This window comes from Hypomesus nipponensis, chromosome 13, assembly GCF_054491055.1.
Source record: "Hypomesus nipponensis isolate SF chromosome 13, ASM5449105v1, whole genome shotgun sequence".
Taxonomy (NCBI): domain Eukaryota; kingdom Metazoa; phylum Chordata; class Actinopteri; order Osmeriformes; family Osmeridae; genus Hypomesus; species Hypomesus nipponensis.
In genome coordinates this window covers 11,263,367-11,279,563 of record NC_140373.1, presented here as the reverse complement: position 1 = coordinate 11,279,563, position 16,197 = coordinate 11,263,367, and the positions used below count along the sequence as shown (strand labels likewise).

General features: G+C 53.6%; 1 protein-coding gene across 1 annotated transcript in view; it reads left to right on the top strand.

Annotated features, from left to right (window-relative positions):
* The window catches only part of sdk2b (sidekick cell adhesion molecule 2b), a 63,899-nt gene that overhangs the window by 17,988 nt on the left and 29,714 nt on the right, over nt 1-16,197 (top strand). Inside the window, exons 3-14 of the mRNA XM_084670095.1 lie at nt 617-764; nt 8,191-8,324; nt 9,509-9,620; nt 9,756-9,946; nt 10,423-10,506; nt 10,966-11,160; nt 12,036-12,152; nt 12,365-12,532; nt 13,093-13,195; nt 13,889-14,065; nt 14,943-15,079; nt 15,291-15,438. Of these exons, the coding sequence (XP_084526221.1) occupies nt 617-764; nt 8,191-8,324; nt 9,509-9,620; nt 9,756-9,946; nt 10,423-10,506; nt 10,966-11,160; nt 12,036-12,152; nt 12,365-12,532; nt 13,093-13,195; nt 13,889-14,065; nt 14,943-15,079; nt 15,291-15,438 (1,714 nt within the window). The remainder of the gene's footprint in view (nt 1-616; nt 765-8,190; nt 8,325-9,508; nt 9,621-9,755; nt 9,947-10,422; nt 10,507-10,965; nt 11,161-12,035; nt 12,153-12,364; nt 12,533-13,092; nt 13,196-13,888; nt 14,066-14,942; nt 15,080-15,290; nt 15,439-16,197) is intronic.

Below are 16,197 nucleotides of genomic sequence, written 5' to 3'. Positions count from 1 at the left end.
GTATACATTGATTTCACAGTAAATTCTACATTACAACATGATATCGTTATTATTACAGTTAAAGCCTGTAAAGTTATAATACAATGATTTATTGTGAAATATTGCAGTTAAATATTGTAAAATCCTGGTAACATTTTACAGTGTGGAGTTAGGTTGTCCTGGGTTAAAGACAAGCTATATTCAGACACTCAAGTAATCAGCAAGGTAGAAGTCGGGATATGAATGTGAGTTGGTGTGCCAATCTCTCTGTGCCCTTTAGCGAGTTGTTCGCATTCCTCGCTAATTTGCCACGCGGCTGCCATGGCAACCACACGTGGGATGTCTGTCAAAGTGACTGGATGTTAATCCCGGCATCCACAACAGATGGTGAGAAGATTGCAAAAGAAGAGATGTCTCAGACTCCCGTCCAGGCTGTTTTAACTATAGCTCTCTGTGTTACTTACTTACTCTCTCACTCACTCTCTCTCTCTCTCTCTCTCTCTCTCTCTCTCTCTCTCTCTCTCTCTCTCTCTCTCTCTCTCTCTCTCTCTCTCTCTCTCTCTCTCTCTCTCTCTCTCTCTCTCTCTCTCTCTCTCTCTCTCTCTCTCTCTCTCTCTCTCTCTCTCTCTCTCTCCAGTCATGGGCAGCTTCGAGGAGAGGGAGCGCACTCAGTCGGTGTCGCAGGGGGAGGGGGCCGTCATCCCGGCCCAACGCATCCGCAGCTTCCCGCAGCCCCAGGTCACATGGTTCCGAGACGGTCGCAAGATCCCGCCCAGCAGCCGCATGTAAGACATGGCCAACCATGTGGTCTCCTCTGTGTGTGTGTGTGTGGGGGGGAGGGGGAGGGTGAGAGGGGTCACAGCCAACAGGATAGAGGCCTGGGACCTCTCCTCCTCCTCCTCGTCTTCAATCCTATCTCTCTATCTAATTATTGTCTAAATGTGAAGGGGTGGGTTTTGTTTACCAGGTAACCTAGCAGCAGAGCATCATGGGAAGGCCAAACAGCGTCCTGGCGACAGGCTCAAATGAGATTCAGGCTTATGTATCTCTGTCTCCCACTTCTAATGTCTGGGGGGGTGAATAAAGAGAATGCCCTGCCACTACACCACGCCATAGGACACTACTGGCCAAGCTGACAGCTGTGCTATTTCAGAGCTGGCTGTCTCATTTCTTGTCTGTGTGCTTGTGTGTGTGTGTATTCATCAGGGAGATGACCTTGTGACAGGTAAGCGAGAGGCTTCCTTATCTGATGCTCATTGACAGTAATCACAGCCGACCTAGAATGATAATGAAAGAGAGAGAGGCGAGAGAGAAGGACAGAGAGAAGTGGTGGGGGGGGTGGCGGGGGGAGGGGGGGTCAGGAGAACGGAGGGCGGCAGGAGATAGACTTCCTGTCACTCCTCTGGTGTTTGGTAACTGCAGATGGCGTGTCCTCTTTTCCGGCAAACTTTTTCTCTTTTGTTCCACAACTTCTCTCTCTCTCTCTCTCTCTCAACCTCTCCCTCTCCCTCTCACCCTGTACATTTCCAACCACCTGGTTTTGCCTTCTGCCCCCCCAGGTGTGAACTTAGTAATTCCACTCACACCAAGGTTACTGTGTGCTAATGAGCCCTCGTGATAATGGCCTTTTTTTGGGTGGAAATCATTTAATTGAATTTGAATCGTGCCAACGGCATCCTCACTGTGGCAACATCAAAGAGTGTTTGAAAAAAGAGTGTGAGACGAGAGAGATATGGAGAGAGAGAGGGAGAGAGAGAGGGCGAGAGAGAGAGACAAGACAGAGCAAAACAAAAGCAGTAACCTTGCTGAAGGGATTTCTGCTTAGAAGCAGTATTGTCCAGTGGTAGGAACAGCCACACTGTGTCTCTGTTTGCTGTCACATGGCATATGGTGGTTGTGGAACTTGTAGTCCCTACATACACTACAGGCGGGTTCTGTTGACCGAAGGTTCCTCAATAGGCACCAAGGGAGAGACTAGACTGTCATAGAATTACATTACACAGATATGGATTTGATGTCTCCCTCTCCCTCTCCCCCTCCCTCTCCCTCTCCCTCTCCCTCTCCCTCTCCCTCTCCCTCTCCCTCTCCCTCTCCCTCTCCCTCTCCCTCTCCCTCTCCCTCTCCCTCTCACTCTCACTCTCCCTCTCCCTCTCCCTCTCCCTCTCCCTCTCCCTCTCCCTCTCCCTCTCCCTCTCCCTCTCCCCCTCCCTCTCCCCCTCCCCCTCCCTCTCCCTCTCCCTCTCCCTCTCCCTCTTCCTCTCCCTCTCCCCCTCTCTCCCCCTCCTTCTCCCCCTCCCTCTCCCTCCCCCCCCTCTCCCCCCTCCTTCTCCCCCTCCCTCTCCCTCCCCCCTCTCTCTCCCCCTCCTTCTCCCTCTCCCTCTCCCCCTCCCTCCCTCACCACTATCAAAGTTAAGGTGCCATAACTGTAATTTGCAGGCTCTCTGGGGTTCCTCTCTCTCTACCTCTCTTTAATCATACCCAAGTACCAGAACCCCCTGCACCCCCCTTCCGCCTATACACACACACGTACGTACGCACACACACACATACACACAAACACACACACCTGCACCCAGAATAACCTCAATAATCACCCAGAAGCTAATCTAACAGCTCCTACCGTTGACCTTGAGTGTGCGGCAAGTTTGCCCAGGCAGTAGTTCTTGCCTGGGGGTGAGTAGGGGGGTGGGGGGGGGGAGGGATCAGGGGGGGGTTAGGGGGGTTCTCGGGATTGTGTCATGTCGGAGCCGGTGGGGGGGGGGGGGGGCGGGCAGTCTGAGTCCCCTCCCTCCCTCCCTCCTCTCCCCCCCTCCCCTTGCCCCCCTGGTGTGAAGGGACCAGTGGGTGGGTTCCAATTCCAAGGACGTTTTGGCGGGTTTACTTAAGTGTGAAGGTGTGCTACTTTCTGAGAGAATATGCTTGAGGGAGAAGTGTGGTGGATTGGTGCTGCCCCCCCCCCCAAAAAAAAAAAAAAAAAAAAGAAGTGGGGTAAACACATCTATTTGTCACTGTGGGGGTGCAAAGAGGCCCAAGATGTTTTTGGCCTCCTCCTGCCCTTAACCTCTACCTGCCCCTAGCCTCCCCCCAACCACATCCCCAGCCTCCAACCCCCCCCACTGTCCCTAGCCTCTACCTGCCCCTAGCCTCCCCCCCCCCCAGCCTCCCCTCCAGAGTCTGAGACTGCTCCATCCACCCTGGTGCCTATGCAGCTGTTCCTCCTGGCTGACACCGCTACGCTCTCCCACACCTTTACAACGTCCTTGGCAAGCACAAAATAGGAATAAATCGACTTCTGGGCTCAACGCGCAGTCTCTGCGCGGTGATCTTTTCATAGGATTCAAACCGCTTTGCGAACATTAAAAGGGGCCTTCCTTTACTTTGTCTCAAACGCAGTCTTTTCTGCGTTTGAGAGAAAAAAGACTTCATTTAGTCTTCGATCCACTTTTCTTCAATTTGTTTTGCAGGGCTTCCCTGGATAGGAAAGCAGGTCGTGCTGCAGTGGGTTTGTTGGGCCTGAGGCCGGTGCTCATTGGAATGCAATGTAATAGGGACTGGGAGTGTGGAGAAAAAGCACTTATTTAAGCCCTAATAGCCATTACTCAATGGGAATGCAATTGAAAGGCCCTATTCCATTCAGGCGCTGTGATTTGCTGTGTTATTCCACCTGCCTTAATGCGGTGTATAATCAGAGCACACACAGTAAACACATTTACCCGGGGACTGCAGCAGCGCGCTGGTTGCCAGGTTTGTGGAGGTGAATTGGGTACAAGGAGGAGCCATCTCTTGTCTCTTCCACCTTCCGCTGATTTTTAAAAACATTTTTTGGGGGGGGTTGGATTAGAAACATCTTTCTGCTCATCTGCCTAATGCTGAAGAATGGATTTATCTGTGCCCAAGCCCAACAACCTTGTAGCCTTGTCAGGTGGAAGACGGAACATGGGCCGTGGCCGCGGAGGCTGGGAGGAAGGACACGCCGCTCGGTAATTACCACAGTAATCTGCTCCGGAGAGCGATCAATTAGCCAGGCTGAGCCTGTGATGTGAACTTCCTGTCAGTTGGCTATGGATTCTCCATTAGTCACCGAGCAAGTCTCCTCCTCCTCCTCCTCCACCTCCTCCTCCTCCTCCTCCTCCACCTCCCTCCTCCCCCTCCTGACTGGACCTGAGTCTGGGGCCCCCAGCACCTGTTAACTAGCCTAAAGGGAAGTAGTCGTACTTCTTGGAGATGTCCAGTCAATATGTTTGGCTGCCGTGCCTGGGGTGGTTTGAAGGCACAATGGGTTCGATGCCTGTTTGGATCAGCCTCTGTACAGCAGGTGCACTCGGTGGCTGGAGGGGGGAGGGTGAGGGGATGGGGGTGGGGGGGTGGGGGTAGACTAGCACACAAAGTCACAAATCCTGGCAATGTGCTCCCGTTGAGAAAACAAGCAGGTGTTTTCATGAACAATCTATCCCTCCCTCTTTCCATCTCGCCTCCGCCTTGCCTGGAGTGGTGGCTTTTTATCAGAGGGTCTTAACTCTTATCTCTCTCTCTCTCTCTCTCTCTCTCTCTCTCTCTCTCTCTCTCTCTCTCTCTCTCTCTCTCTCTCTCTCTCTCTCTCTCTCTCTCTCTCTCTCTCCTCGTCCAGCCTCCCTCCCTCCCTCTCAGTCTTTGTTGTTCTGTCTGCTTTGATTTGAGTCACCCCTACCCTACCCCTCTCCAGGCCTGTGTGCCGCTTGCTTCCCCTCCACCTGCCCCCCTGCCCACCCCCTTCCCTGTCAGGCTGGAATGGAGGTGTGGATGCTGCAGTCGCCGGGTCAGAGGAACCCCCGCTTACTCACCCCTGTACCCACTCTCTGTGCTTAATAAAGACAGACTCACGCAATTCCATAGGCGAGCAGCCACAATGGTTAGCCCACAGACGCTGGCACGTGCACTTGCACCCCTGCACACTTTCAAAAACACGGGCGCCCACACACACACACACGCACACAACAACAAACTAATTGTGAACGATAAAGGACCAGATGAACAGGAAATAACCAGATAAAAAAGCACATTAACACTCATTGGCCCCTCGTGCCCACACGCCTCATTATTGACGGAAGCAGAGCAGGATTGTTATCGTGGTAGCTGTCAATCAAAGCCACCCCGAGGTGCAAGGTAAATAAATAAAAAAGGCGTGCGGGCAGTAAGGAATTACAAATGAAGCTGGGGTTCACCCCCCCCCCCCTTCCCTCCAGCAAAGCTGGGGTGGAGGACCTGGCCGTCCTCTGCACCGTCCTGTCAGGGAAGCCTTCCAGCACCTTTCTACACAAGGTTAGGAGAGGGGTGGAGAGAGAGGTAGAGACAGGGAGAGGGAGAGAGTTTGGGTAGAAGAGAGGTGTGGGAGATTGATTGAGGAAGGTTGATTGAGAGAGAGAGAGAGGGAGACAGAAGATAAAGAAACAGGGAGATCGAGAATGAAAGTGGAAAGAGAGAGAGAGAGAGAGAAAGAGAGTGAGAGAGAGAGAGAGAGAGAGAGAGGAGGGAGTCGGCGAAGGAGGCAGACCAAAAAGAGCGAGAGAGAGTTTTTAAGCCGCACGGGGCATTTTGAATCTTCCCGTGGGACGCACACGCGCGCTGACAGCCTGTTAACACACAGCCTCTCTTTCACGTCCCGGAAAACGCATCCACACACAGCTCCCGCTCATATCAGATTTGTCCTCATTTCTCAGCTCCCTGACTTGATAAATCCCAGCAGCATGCTGGATACCTGTTAAGCCATCATTACTACCTAGCCTTGACAGCTGCTCACTACACTGCCTGGAGAGTGAGGGAGAGAAGGGGGGGGGGGGGGGGGGGCAATAAAAGAAGGAAACACACAAAACTGTGCACATATCACCTGGGAAACGAATAGACCTCTTCCTCCAATTATGCAGTCAGCGTTCTCAGTACCTGAGGTCGGGGAGAGGCTGGGATTGGAGCTGAGGTGAGGCAGGGGTGAGGCTGGGGCTGGGGCTGGGGCTGTGACCGGGGTTGGGAATCAGACTGGGACTAAGGCTGGGGCTGGGGCTGGGGCTGGGGCTGGGGCTGGGGCTAAGCCTGGTGCTGGGTTTGAGGCTGAGGTTAGTGGCGAGGCTACAGCCAATGTTGGGACTGGACACCACGTTGTCGGTGTGCATGTGTTCTCGACCCACGTTTCCAAACAAACAATGAAGATGCATGGAACAGACCTCTCGCACTCCGTACCGGACACGTCTCTTGACTCACCGGGGACTTCTGGGAGCCCCAGACACTTCCGGATCCTTCCACACCCCTACGGCAATCCATAATTCATTACCCGTGTCCGGACTGTCACCACTCCAGAGAGGCACTATTAAATATTTACCACGGATCATAAGCTTCAGCCATTCATACCCACAAGTGCTTCAGGTGGACCGCTTTCAACCGCACTATGCTCGGGGAATCCCAAATGAGCTCGGAGATGTCTTCAAATCAATCAGCCCAGGGCTGGAAGTCATCGCTCACACAAAATCCTTTGTACACATTGTAGTCTAGAGTACGAGTAAAGCGAGGGATTCGACTCTTAACTTTTAGAACAGGTCTACAGGAAATAGGATATTCCTGTCCTATCGTGGAGAGCAAGTGTACAGGTTCTATAGGAGGTACTACCCTCCTATCTGATACGGTTGGCCAAAGGGTTATAGGAGAAATTTCCGGAGCTCATGGAGCAGGTCAACAAGAAATATGAGTTTCCCGTCCTAACTTACCATCGCTCTCTGCGACTTGGAAATGAATCATCTCGCAAATAATACATTGCAGCGGTTGTGTGCGTGCGTGCGTGCAAGCGTGTCTGTGTGTGTGCAGTGCTACAGGGGATCCATCTCCTATTCTGCGTAGATGTTCTATCCTGTTGGCGGAACCGTGACGGGTTCTTCCTGTTTGTGCGTTTTCTCTGTGGTTGCCAAGGCGGCTGGAAATGGGCGGGGGGGGGGGGACGCGGAGGAGGAGAGGTGGAGAGAACTCCGCCCCACCCTCCCCTGCTGGAACAAGGGGGCTGCTTTTTCAACCACGGGGGGTACAAGTGTTTTTTTTTGTACAAGTGTTTTTCGAATGCAAAGAACACTTTGCCCTCAGCTTAAAGCACCTTAAATACCCGCCATTATCCACAACAACACGTAATGGCTGCTTACTGCGTGGGGCGGTAGCCAGTACAGACCTTACAAGTGGCCCAGTTGATTAACTGAAGTTGATATAGAGAACCCAGAGCACTGCGGTTTATAGAATCGTCAAATCAGGATGTGTGTGTGTTTGTGTGTGTGACCTGTAGATGCTCCACCAATGAGCTTAGTATTCCTCCAAGGAGCTCTAGGTGAACACACATATTAGTATGCTGTGTCTGTAAGGAGAGGAAGATGAGATGGAGGGAGAGGTGAGGATGAAGGGAGTGAGAGTGGGGGAGGGGTGAAGGGAGACGGGGGAAGAGAGAGGGGGGGGGAGACAGAGAGAGAGGGGGGGGAGACAGAGAGAGAGAACGGGAAGGGAGGTTGGGGTGCAACCATTCGGAACATGCAATCCAGCTCCAAAATGTTGGAACAGCCAGCGATAATAAGAAAACATTGATTGTGAACACAGCAGGGGGCGGAGGCTGGGAGTAAGAGCCTGAGGTCTCGCCCCACTGCTCAGGGGGGGGGGGGGGGGAGGGGAGGGGGGGGGAGGGGAGGGGGGGGCCGGAGGCGGAGTTGATGAACACAACAACAAGACATGATCCTCAGAGGAGTGGCTGACAGATGCTGGAAGGTGCACTGCAGCCAATTCATTATCATCTCACTGTACCCCAACACTCATTCAGAGTTATTCAGAGATATTCTCCAGAGGAGAAAGAAAGAGTGCTTGCTGGAATGATTTACCGCTGGTAGTTGGGTGATAATAATGTGTTCTTTATGCACAGTATTGGTTGGTAGGTCCAGGAGTGCAATTCAGGTGGTGAGAGTGGGTTGAGCATTCCATCATTTGTCCTGTGCACAGTACAGTTATTTCTTGATTACTGCATACTTTTGTGCAAGGTCAACATGGAGAATACTGAGCACTTTTGTGTCACTCTGTCTGTGTGTGTGTGTGTGCTGTATGGACGCGTGTTTGCTCGTGTGTGCCCGTGTTTTCAGTACGTACGTGTGTGTGTGTGTGTGCGCGCGCGTGCGTGCTTGCGTCCGCACGGTGCCTGAGGCTGTCCCTCCCTTGTCCCCTCAGTGCCATCACCCTGGACAACACGCTGGTCATCCTGTCCACGGTGGCCCCGGACGCCGGCCGCTACTACGTCCAGGCTGTCAACGACAAGAACGGAGAGAACAAGACCAGCCAGCCCATCACCCTGGCTGTGGACAGTGAGTAGGAACACACACACACACACGGTAGGGGGCCTCTCCACCACAGCCCTGGTGGAAACACGCCACGCACACACACACACACACCAACTCTCTGAGGACATACTGTGCTTATGGGCAGTAGCAGCTTCATCATTGATGTGTGTGTGTTTGTGTGTGGTCTCTGGGTGGGGATCTGTATGCAGCAGATTGGCCCCCTGCTGAGACCCCTGACTGCGTATCCCATGAGCCTGTAGGGGACCAGCAGGGCTGGGTTGATCCGAGGTCACACAGTCAGAGTTACACGGCAGAGAGTTTCCATTGAAACGTACACTAATTATGACCGGAACATCTCCACTGGTGTCAATCAAGATGCAGGCAACAACTTCTACAAGAAATGAACTTTTGTCTGTTTATTTGACTGTGTGTGTGAGTGTGTGTGTGTGTGTGTGTGTGTGTGTGTGAGTGTGTGTGTGTGTGTGATGACCCAGGGGGTATGGCAAAGCTGTCATGGCAGCTCCGGGCATGCTGGCAGGACATGTTGGGATTGACAGATTAGTGTGTTTATCATCAACATGACACATCCCAAACAGCACACACCCTCCACTGGCTGTTACTGGCTGTCTGTCTCTGACACACACACACACACACACACAGTCTCTCTTAAACACACACACACACACACACACCTTGTCTTTTTAACACCAGTGTTGTTCTAGCAAGGTTTCCATCTCTCTGGACCCACTGCGTTGTCTTGCAGTGTTCTCTCTGCTGTCAGAAACACATACATATACTCTCTGCTGTCAGGTCCTATACCTCACATGACTGCACACATACACACACACACTCGCACCAACCCACTAACACACAGACAAATACACATCCATCTGGCCCACCCACTGAACAGCAGATATAATAGCACCCTGTCCTACAGATGAACCTCACAGCTGACTCGCCACTTCCAAACACTATCACCGACTATTCTGTATGGTACTGACCATGGACATTATCATCTATCTATCTCTCTCTCTCTCTCTCTCTCTCTCTCTCTCTCTCTCTCTCTCTCTCTCTCTCTCTCTCTCTCTCGGCACTCGCTCGACCCATTCCGTAGATGTGCCAAACACTACAGCGGTAGGTTTCCAATTCCGCAGCACACACAGATCCCAGTTGAACCCCGGTGTGTGTGTGTGTGTGTGCGTCCTCAGATGTGGGAGGTCCAGCAGACCCCATCGCCCCCACCATCATCATCCCCCCCAGGAACACCAGCGTGGTGACCGGCACGTCCGAGGCTACCATGGAGTGCGTGGCCAACGCCAGGTAACCACCCCCACCCTCCCCACCCCACCCCCCACCGCCTCACATCAACCCCCACAGGCCCCACACTGTCCGCACACAGGGGGTTAACGGAGGGCCCCGCGTTCCCCCCCTTTGTGTGGTGTGCCCCCCCCCCAGACCGCTGATCAAGCTCAGCATCTCCTGGAGGAAGAACGGGGTCCTGGTCACCAGCGGTCTGAGCGACCACAACCGCCGCCTGACCGTGCTCAGCCCGGTGGTGGGCGACTCGGGCTTCTACGAGTGCGAGGCGGTGCTCCGCAGCAGCAGCGTGCCCTCTGTCAGCGCCGGAGCCTACCTCCATGTCCAAGGTCAGTATGAGCCCCTTCACCACGGGCCCAACCTTCACCGAACCCCCGACTTACTGCGGGTTTAACCCGTAACCGTGCCAATCGTGGATGTGAGAGTCGTTGGAATGGTCTTTGAAAACCTATTAATGAACCACTCTCTCTCTGTCCCTGTCTCTCTCTCTCTCTCTCTCTCTCTCTCTCTCTCTCTCTCTCTCTCTCTCTCTCTATCTCTATCTCTCTGTGTCCCTGTCTGAGTTTCTCTCTCTCTCTCTCTCTCTCTCTCTCTCTCTCTCTCTCTCTCTCTCTCTCTCTCTCTCTCTCTCTCTCTCTCTCTCTCTCTCGCTCTGTCCCTGTCTGACTCTCTCTCTCTCTCTCTCTCTCTCTCGCTCTGTCCCTGTCTGACTCTCTCTCTCTCTCTCTCTTTGTCTCTGTATCTTTCTCTCCCTTCAAATATTTCCCCCTCTCTTGCACCTTCTCTTTCCCTTTCTCTCTCTCAGAGCCTCCTCAGTTCATAAAGGAGCCAGACAAACACATTACGGCTGAGATGGAAAAGGTGGTGGACATTCCTTGTCAAGCACGAGGTGAGTGTGTGTGCTTGCTCGTGTGGTGGGTATGTTTCTGCCCGTGCGTGTGTGTTGACCACCGACGTCAGAAGGTCTCTCTGCTCCGTGAAAACATCTCTACTCTACACCATCAATGCTTTAGTAGGTAGAACATCCTCACTTCTCTGTTCTGCTTTTTTCTCACCTGCTTGGTTTTTCGCACATCCTCCTGTCCTCTGTTGAATACATTCTTGACTGGCAGTCAATATTCTGTTCTGGTCTGCTGTTCTGGGGGGAAAAAAGAAAGAATATATACATATATATATATAATCTCTCTCCCCTGATTGTATACCTATAGTTTGTAGTGTGGAAAAGAGTTTATTCATGTATTTATTTACTTTGATAATTCAATTTTAAACACCATTACAGTAGATGTCACAATGTGGATGTGCCTTGATTCAAACCCCCACCCCTTTCCCCTTAACCCCACCCCCCCAGGAGTCCCCCAGCCCGACATCGTGTGGTACAAGGATGCCGTTCCCATCAACCCCGCCCGAACCCCCAGATACAGAGTCCTGGTGGGGGGAAGCCTCCAGGTCAACGGACTTCTGCCCGACGACACCGGAATGTTCCAGTGCTTCGCCCGGAACCTGGCTGGAGAGGTGCAGACCAACACCTACCTGGCCGTCACCAGTAAGTCGTCTGGTCCCAATCCACTGTTCTGCTACTGTGTGCCTTGTTCAATCGACAAGCTCACATACTATCACTATGATCTATACGCTGCATTTGTTTTCTGACGCGTTCTTTCACTTGTTGTCTCCTGGTTTTTTGCCTTTCTTTACCACTGTCTTCCTTTCCTGTCTTCTTTCACTGACATACTCTGTCAGTCTACAAGGCTGTGATTTATAGCCTGCTGGGAGCCAGGAGAAAGCTTTTATTGCCACCCCCTCTTCTCTCTTCCCCTGATTTCTTCTTTCTTCTCCTCCCCTGTATTCTCTCCTCCTCTCCTCTCCTATCCTCTCCCCTTCCCTCCTCTCCTCTCCTCTATTCTCTTCTCCCTTCCCCTTTCCTCCCCTCCCCTCCCCTCTCTCCTCCCCTCCCCTCAGCCTCACCCATCGTCTTTTCTTGTCTTTGCTACTCCTTTCTTCCCTTCTCTCACTGTTTTTTATCCACGCTCTCTCTCTCTCTGTCTCTCTCTCTCTCTCCCTGGCTGTCTCTCCGGCTCGCTCGCTCCCAGAGCATTTAGGGTAAAGAGGCCGCAGCCGGCATTGGCTCCGAGGTGACAGTCGTGCTAATCCTCACAGCATTACGGCTACAAAGCCTCCACTAAACAGGCAGCCAGAGAGAGGGTCTGCTTGAACCCCTGATGGGAGCTGAGGTGAACAGGAAGAGAGGAGAACACAGGATCCTCTCCCAGGCTGGCCAACTGCCGGCCAGCATGACAGACTGCAGAGTTATGTTCACCGTGAATATGTTCTCTGTCATGAACCTCTCTCTCATCAGTCTCTCTCTCTCTGTGTGTGTGTGTGTGTGTGTCTGTGTGTGTGTGTGTGTGTGTCTCCCCTCAGGCATCGCCCCCAACATCACAGCGGGGCCGGCAGACAGCACCGTGATTGACGGCATGTCAGTCATCCTGCACTGTGAGACTTCTGGTGCCCCCAGACCAGCCATCACCTGGCAGAAAGGTCACTCTCTCACACACACACACACACACAGACACACACACACACACACACAGACATACGGGGACAGCCCCAGCCATGCACAAACAGCATGTCATCCACCACACTGCATATCAATGCATCGATTGTCATTCGAAACGGCATGCGGTATCTCCCGTGAACAGACTTTGTTAACAGACCTGCCTCTGTGTGTGTGTGTGTGTGTGTGTGTCCAGGTGAGCGTGTCCTGGCCAGTGGCTCGGTCCAGCTCCCCAGGTTCACCCTGCTGGAGTCTGGCAGCCTGCTCATCTCTCCCTCTCACATCTCAGACGCAGGCACCTACACCTGCATGGCCAGCAACTCCAGGGGGATCGACGAGGCCGCCGCCGACCTGGTGGTCTGGGGTCAGTGTGTGTGTGTGTGTTTGTGTGTGTGTTTTACGTCATGTATACTGTAAATAGGTCCATTTATGTATGTATGTCTGTATGTGTGTGTGTGTATGTATGTATGTATGTATGTATGTATGTATGGGTGTATGTATGGATGGGTGTCCAACGTATGCGTGTCATGTGCATCTCGGTGATGTGTTTGTGTACAGTCTCTGTGTCGGTGTGTGTCGCATGTATGCAACGTGGTGTATGGGTGGAGGTGTGCGTGGGTTTGTGCATGTGTGTGTCATGTGTGTGCGTGGGATGTGTATACGAGTCAACGTGTGTGTGTGTGTCTGTGTGTAAGACATTGTCAGCATGCCAACAAAAGACCCAAGCAGCTGGCCAAAGATATTGCTCTGTTTCGATTGACTCAGGTAGCTTGGCAGTGTGGAGCAGAAGACTGTATTGGCTTCCTTTGTTTACTCTCTGGGAAAATCTCACCCACTTGGATTCCTTGTTCGAGTGAAACACATGGGTAGATGTTAGTCCAGGTCACCAGACTTGTCGGTGTGTCCTCTCTCTGTGCCCCCCAGCCCGCACCCGCATCACCAGCCCCCCCCAGGACCAAAGTGTCATCAAGGGAACCAAGGCAACGCTGACTTGTGGGGTGACCCATGACCCCAGTGTCACCATCAGGTATGACTCACACACACACACACACAACACCCGCAAACACATGGGCGAAAAAAAAAATTCGGACTGATTTTTCTTGGAACGCATGGTCTCCGAACACTGTATGTTTCGACACGAGGTTGCCCCTTCCCCGCCGCCCCACATCCCCACCTGGCCTCTCCACTGACTGACCCATGAATGTTCCCTCCCAGCCATCATGCCTACTGCTCTGATCCAGTAAATTGGCATTTGGAGTCACCAGTCCATTAAAATAGTTCATTCTGCCTCTTTTCAAGCTGATGACAGCCCCAGTGTGAGTGTGGGCGTGGGTGTGTGTGTGTGTGTGCGTATGCTTGTGTGTGTGTGGTCCTGTTCCTGTGTGCTGCTCATTTGAGAGGTGTTTCAACCGGGCCTCAGGTCTGATGAGAACTCTGACAGAATTCTTTCTGTCCAGCCTTGCCAAATGACTCAGGCCCAGACACACCTGTTACCCAAGGTGTTACATGTGCATGCACCATGTTCGCCGAACATATCATGTCAGAGCAGGTGAAGATGACGCACACCCATAGCATCTGTCGCGCATGAACAGAGTCTGTCTGTCACACCTTCCGGGGGCGATCGAGCAAGTTGACGGTCCCCTTCCCTTTGCCGTCAGGCGTTCTGGAGTGTCAAAAAGTGTCGTCAAGTGGCCGCTTCTCTGCCTTGTCCCCCGGTCAGGTACGTGTGGGAGAAGGAGGGCGCCGTCGTCAACGCTCAGTCCATCCCTCGGATCCGTCTGGAGGCCGATGGCACCCTGCACATCTCCCAGACGTGGTCCGGAGACATCGGCACCTACACCTGCAGGGTGACCTCAGTGGGGGGCAACGACTCCCGCAGCGCCCACCTGCGGGTCAGGTACGACACGTCACCTCCTCCTCTTCGTCTTCTGTCCCTTCTGTCACTCTGAAAGCAGGCCTGTCTGTCTGTGTGTGTGTGTGTGTGTGTGTGTGTGTGTGTGTGTGTCGGTATCTCTCCCAGACATGCTCATGCCCTCGCTCGGTCTCTCCCGCTATGTCTATGTCTTTCCTCCTCTGTCTTTCCTCCGCTCTCTCCCCCTCCGTTTCTCTCTCCGTCTGTCTTTCTTTCTGTCTCTCTCTGTCTCCCTCTCCTTTCTTTCTTTCAGTTTCTTTCTTTGTGTGTCTCACTCCCTTTTGCTCTCCATCAATCTCTCTTTCCCCCCACTTCCGCCCACCTCCCCTCTCTCTCTCTCTCACTCTCTCTCTCTCTCTCTCTCTCTCCCTCCGTCTTTCTATCTCTCCCCCCGTCTCTCTATCTCTCCCTTCGTCTCTCTCTCTCTCTCTCTCTCTCTCTCGGGGGTCGATGTCCTCACCTATCTCCACACCTCCGCTGTCTGCGTCGCCGACTCATTTTCACCAGGATGTCACACGTGTTCCTGTCCTTCTGGCTGCTCATTCTCGCCCCAGGTGGTTTAGTGCGAGGTCCCCGGACACCTCTCTCACTCCCTCCCTCACCCCCCCCCCCCCTGTGCCTCTCCCCCGCTCCGCCCTGCCTCGCTTTTCATATCCTACCATCTCTCTCCACTAAATTATACTCTTACCGACTGACTGTCTGATGGACCGACGGCCGGACTGGCTAACTGGCTGACTGACGGATTGTGTTATTGACCTGACTGACTAACTGGCTGTCTTGCTGACTGACTGATTGTCTAATTGGCCTGACCGACCGACCGCCCACCTGTCTGTCTGACCCTGTCTCTGCCCTGGTCCTCCAGGCAGCTGCCTCACGCACCAGAGAACCCCTCAGCCAGGCTGAGCTCCACGGAGAAGAGGGCCATCAACCTGACCTGGGCCCAGCCCTTCGACGGCAACAGCCCCCTCATACGCTACATCCTGGAGGTCTCCGAGAACAGTGAGTAGCTGCCCGCGCGCGTCCGCGCGTTTGCGTGTGGCGCCTGAGGCGAGGTGAGAGCGAGGCTGTTCCGCTCTCGAACTCCCTCAAAACTCTCTCTTCCTCTCTCTCTCTCTCTCTCTCTCTCTCAATTTTTCTCCTACCCTCTCTATCTCTCCCTCCCTCCCTTTTGATCTCTCTCTTTCTCTCCCTCCCTCCCTCTCTGTCCCAGACGCTCCCTGGGCTATTCTGCTGGCGTACATCGACCCAGAGTCCACAGCTGTGACGGTCAGCGGTCTCATCCCGGCTCGCTCCTACCAGTTCCGCCTGTGTGCCGTCAACGACGTGGGCAAGGGCCAGTTCAGCAAGGAGACGGAACGGTACCACCAGCAAGACCCCCCCCCCCCCCCCCCCTTGACAACCGGCGTGTAATCTGTAGTCCCATTGTGAATGTCTAAAGTGTGTTTATCTGCGTGTGGGATCAGGAAGGGGCACTTGTAAACACACGCACGCACACGAGCATACACAACAATTATACACTTACAGTCTCGCACAAGGGTCCGTGTGTCTGAGGAGTCAGTGAAGATTCTCCTCGGGCTCCAGGCCTTCCCTCATCGCTGTCCCCGCCCCTCCCCGCCACGCCGTGCCACGCCGGCTCATCCCGTCAACCCCCGCCACCCCAGGGAAGCTGCAGGGGTTGGGGGAGGAGCTGGGGGTTCAGTGGGGGGGGCAGGGCCCCCATCTCTCTCAGCAGGGGATCCGCAGCCAGTCACTTTAATGCTTTTTGATCCTAAATGGCAGCCGTTCAACACCCCCCTCCACACACACACACATCCCTTCTCCCCCACCCCCCAACACCCACCCTCAAAACTACTCAATCCAGCCTACCTTTATCCCCACCCACTCACCCTCCAACCCAGCCTTCTCCCCAGCGCATCATCTGTCGTGTCTCTCCCAGGACTCCTGACAGGATAAGAATACAGGGGCTGATGTGCTTGAGTTGATGCTGGGAGGCTCAGCGCAGCTGGGCGGTGTTAGTCCGTCCCCGTGCACCCTGCATTACCGGACGACAGGTCGGATTCCAACGCTACCGAAAAGCCTCGCGCCGACGACACCTTTCAAACAAGACAGGGAAAACA